This window comes from Phaethon lepturus, unplaced genomic scaffold (assembly GCF_000687285.1).
Source record: "Phaethon lepturus isolate BGI_N335 unplaced genomic scaffold, ASM68728v1 scaffold23926, whole genome shotgun sequence".
Lineage (NCBI taxonomy): Eukaryota > Metazoa > Chordata > Aves > Phaethontiformes > Phaethontidae > Phaethon > Phaethon lepturus.
In genome coordinates this window covers 1916-3363 of record NW_010544467.1, presented here as the reverse complement: position 1 = coordinate 3363, position 1448 = coordinate 1916, and the positions used below count along the sequence as shown (strand labels likewise).

The 1448-nt window shown below is 62.7% G+C and overlaps 1 protein-coding gene across 1 annotated transcript in view; it reads left to right on the top strand.

Moving 5' to 3' along the window:
• The window catches only part of GSR (glutathione reductase), a gene marked incomplete at its 5' end in the record, with an annotated part of 3861 nt that overhangs the window by 1851 nt on the left and 562 nt on the right, over positions 1-1448 (top strand). Inside the window, 4 exons of the mRNA XM_010288705.1 lie at positions 303-389; positions 609-770; positions 1008-1119; positions 1199-1330. Of these exons, the coding sequence (XP_010287007.1) occupies positions 303-389; positions 609-770; positions 1008-1119; positions 1199-1330 (493 nt within the window). The remainder of the gene's footprint in view (positions 1-302; positions 390-608; positions 771-1007; positions 1120-1198; positions 1331-1448) is intronic.

The following is a 1448-nucleotide window of genomic DNA, read 5'->3' as shown; positions in this document are numbered from 1 at the left end:
GAGCGTAGGTGTGCTGCCAGGAGGATTTCGGCAGCACCGACACCAGGCATTTCTGCAGCCGTGCGTGCCACCGCACCCATTTCCTTGAGCTTTATTTCAAGTCGCGACTTGAAAAAAGAAAAAAAATACTAAAGGAAAAACAAACAGAGGAGAATTTCATCATTAACCAGAAGCGCCCCAAACCTCTCTGGGCCTAGATGGGGCATGGGCGCAGGGAAATGCCAGGGGAGGGGGCTGCCAGGCAGGCAGTGCCTTGGCTTGCAGACCCTCATCTGACGGGGCTGGGGTGGGTCCCTGCCCAGGTCCTGAGGACCTTTGACTCTATGATCAGTTCAAACTGCACCCAGGAGCTGGAGAATACCGGTGTGGACGTCTGGAAGCACACACAGGTATGGGCGTGCAGAGCAGCCCTGCGGCTTGTCCCATCCCTCCTGGAGAGGCAGGGCTGGGGGAAAGCTGGCTTTGGGGGAAAGCTGGCTTTTGGGGCACTGCTTACTGAGCTGTGGCTTTGGCTGCATCCCTGGTTCTGCAGTGTGGCTGCCGTTGCCTGTTGCAAGGCAAAAGCCGTCGGCACCTTCTCCCCCTGTGGCTCCTGTTGTTCCCCACAGGTCAAGACAGTCACCAAGTCCGCTTGTGGGCTGCTGGATGTGACGGTGACCTCCTCAGTGCCCGGCCGCAAGGCGACGGAGGGGGTGATCCGGGACGTTGACTGCCTGCTGTGGGCCGTGGGGCGGAAGCCCAACACCGAGGACCTGTGCCTGGACCAAGTGGTGAGAGGGCAGCACGTCGCTTCTGCGATGGTGCGAGGATACCCACAGTTCTCTGGAGGTCCCATGGGTCTCCAAAGCCTGCTCCAGGATGGTGTTCCTGCTGTGGCACAACCCCAGCTGGGAACACAGCAGCCACTGGGGGAACCCCCCCAGCCACTGGCATGGCTCCCCCGTGGGCATTGTTTGTCCCATCCCTCCCGGGGCGCGTGCCGAGGCGGCTGCTCTTTCCCACGGCAGGGCGTGCAGGTGGACGCCAAGGGCCATGTGGTGGTGGACGACTACCAGAACACCACCAGGAAAGGGGTCTACGCCGTCGGGGACGTCTGCGGGAGAGCCCTCCTCACGCCAGGTACCGTGGCCGTGCCCCCCTCCCCAGCTCCTCGGTGCCACGCTGCGCTGCAGCTCAGGCTCCCTGTCCCTCCCCGCAGTGGCCATTGCTGCCGCCAGAAAGCTGGCCCACAGGCTCTTCGAGGGCAAGCAGGACTCCCGGCTGGACTACCGTGACATCCCCACCGTCGTCTTCAGCCACCCGCCCATCGGCACCGTGGGCCTCACTGAAGGTGGGGATGGGAAGGGGGCGGCGGGGCGAAGAGGCTGGGGACATGGTGACTCAGAGCCGCTGGTTTCACGCTCGAGGAAACAATCTGATCTCTGGCGAGCGGTTTGAGCCTCGCCAAA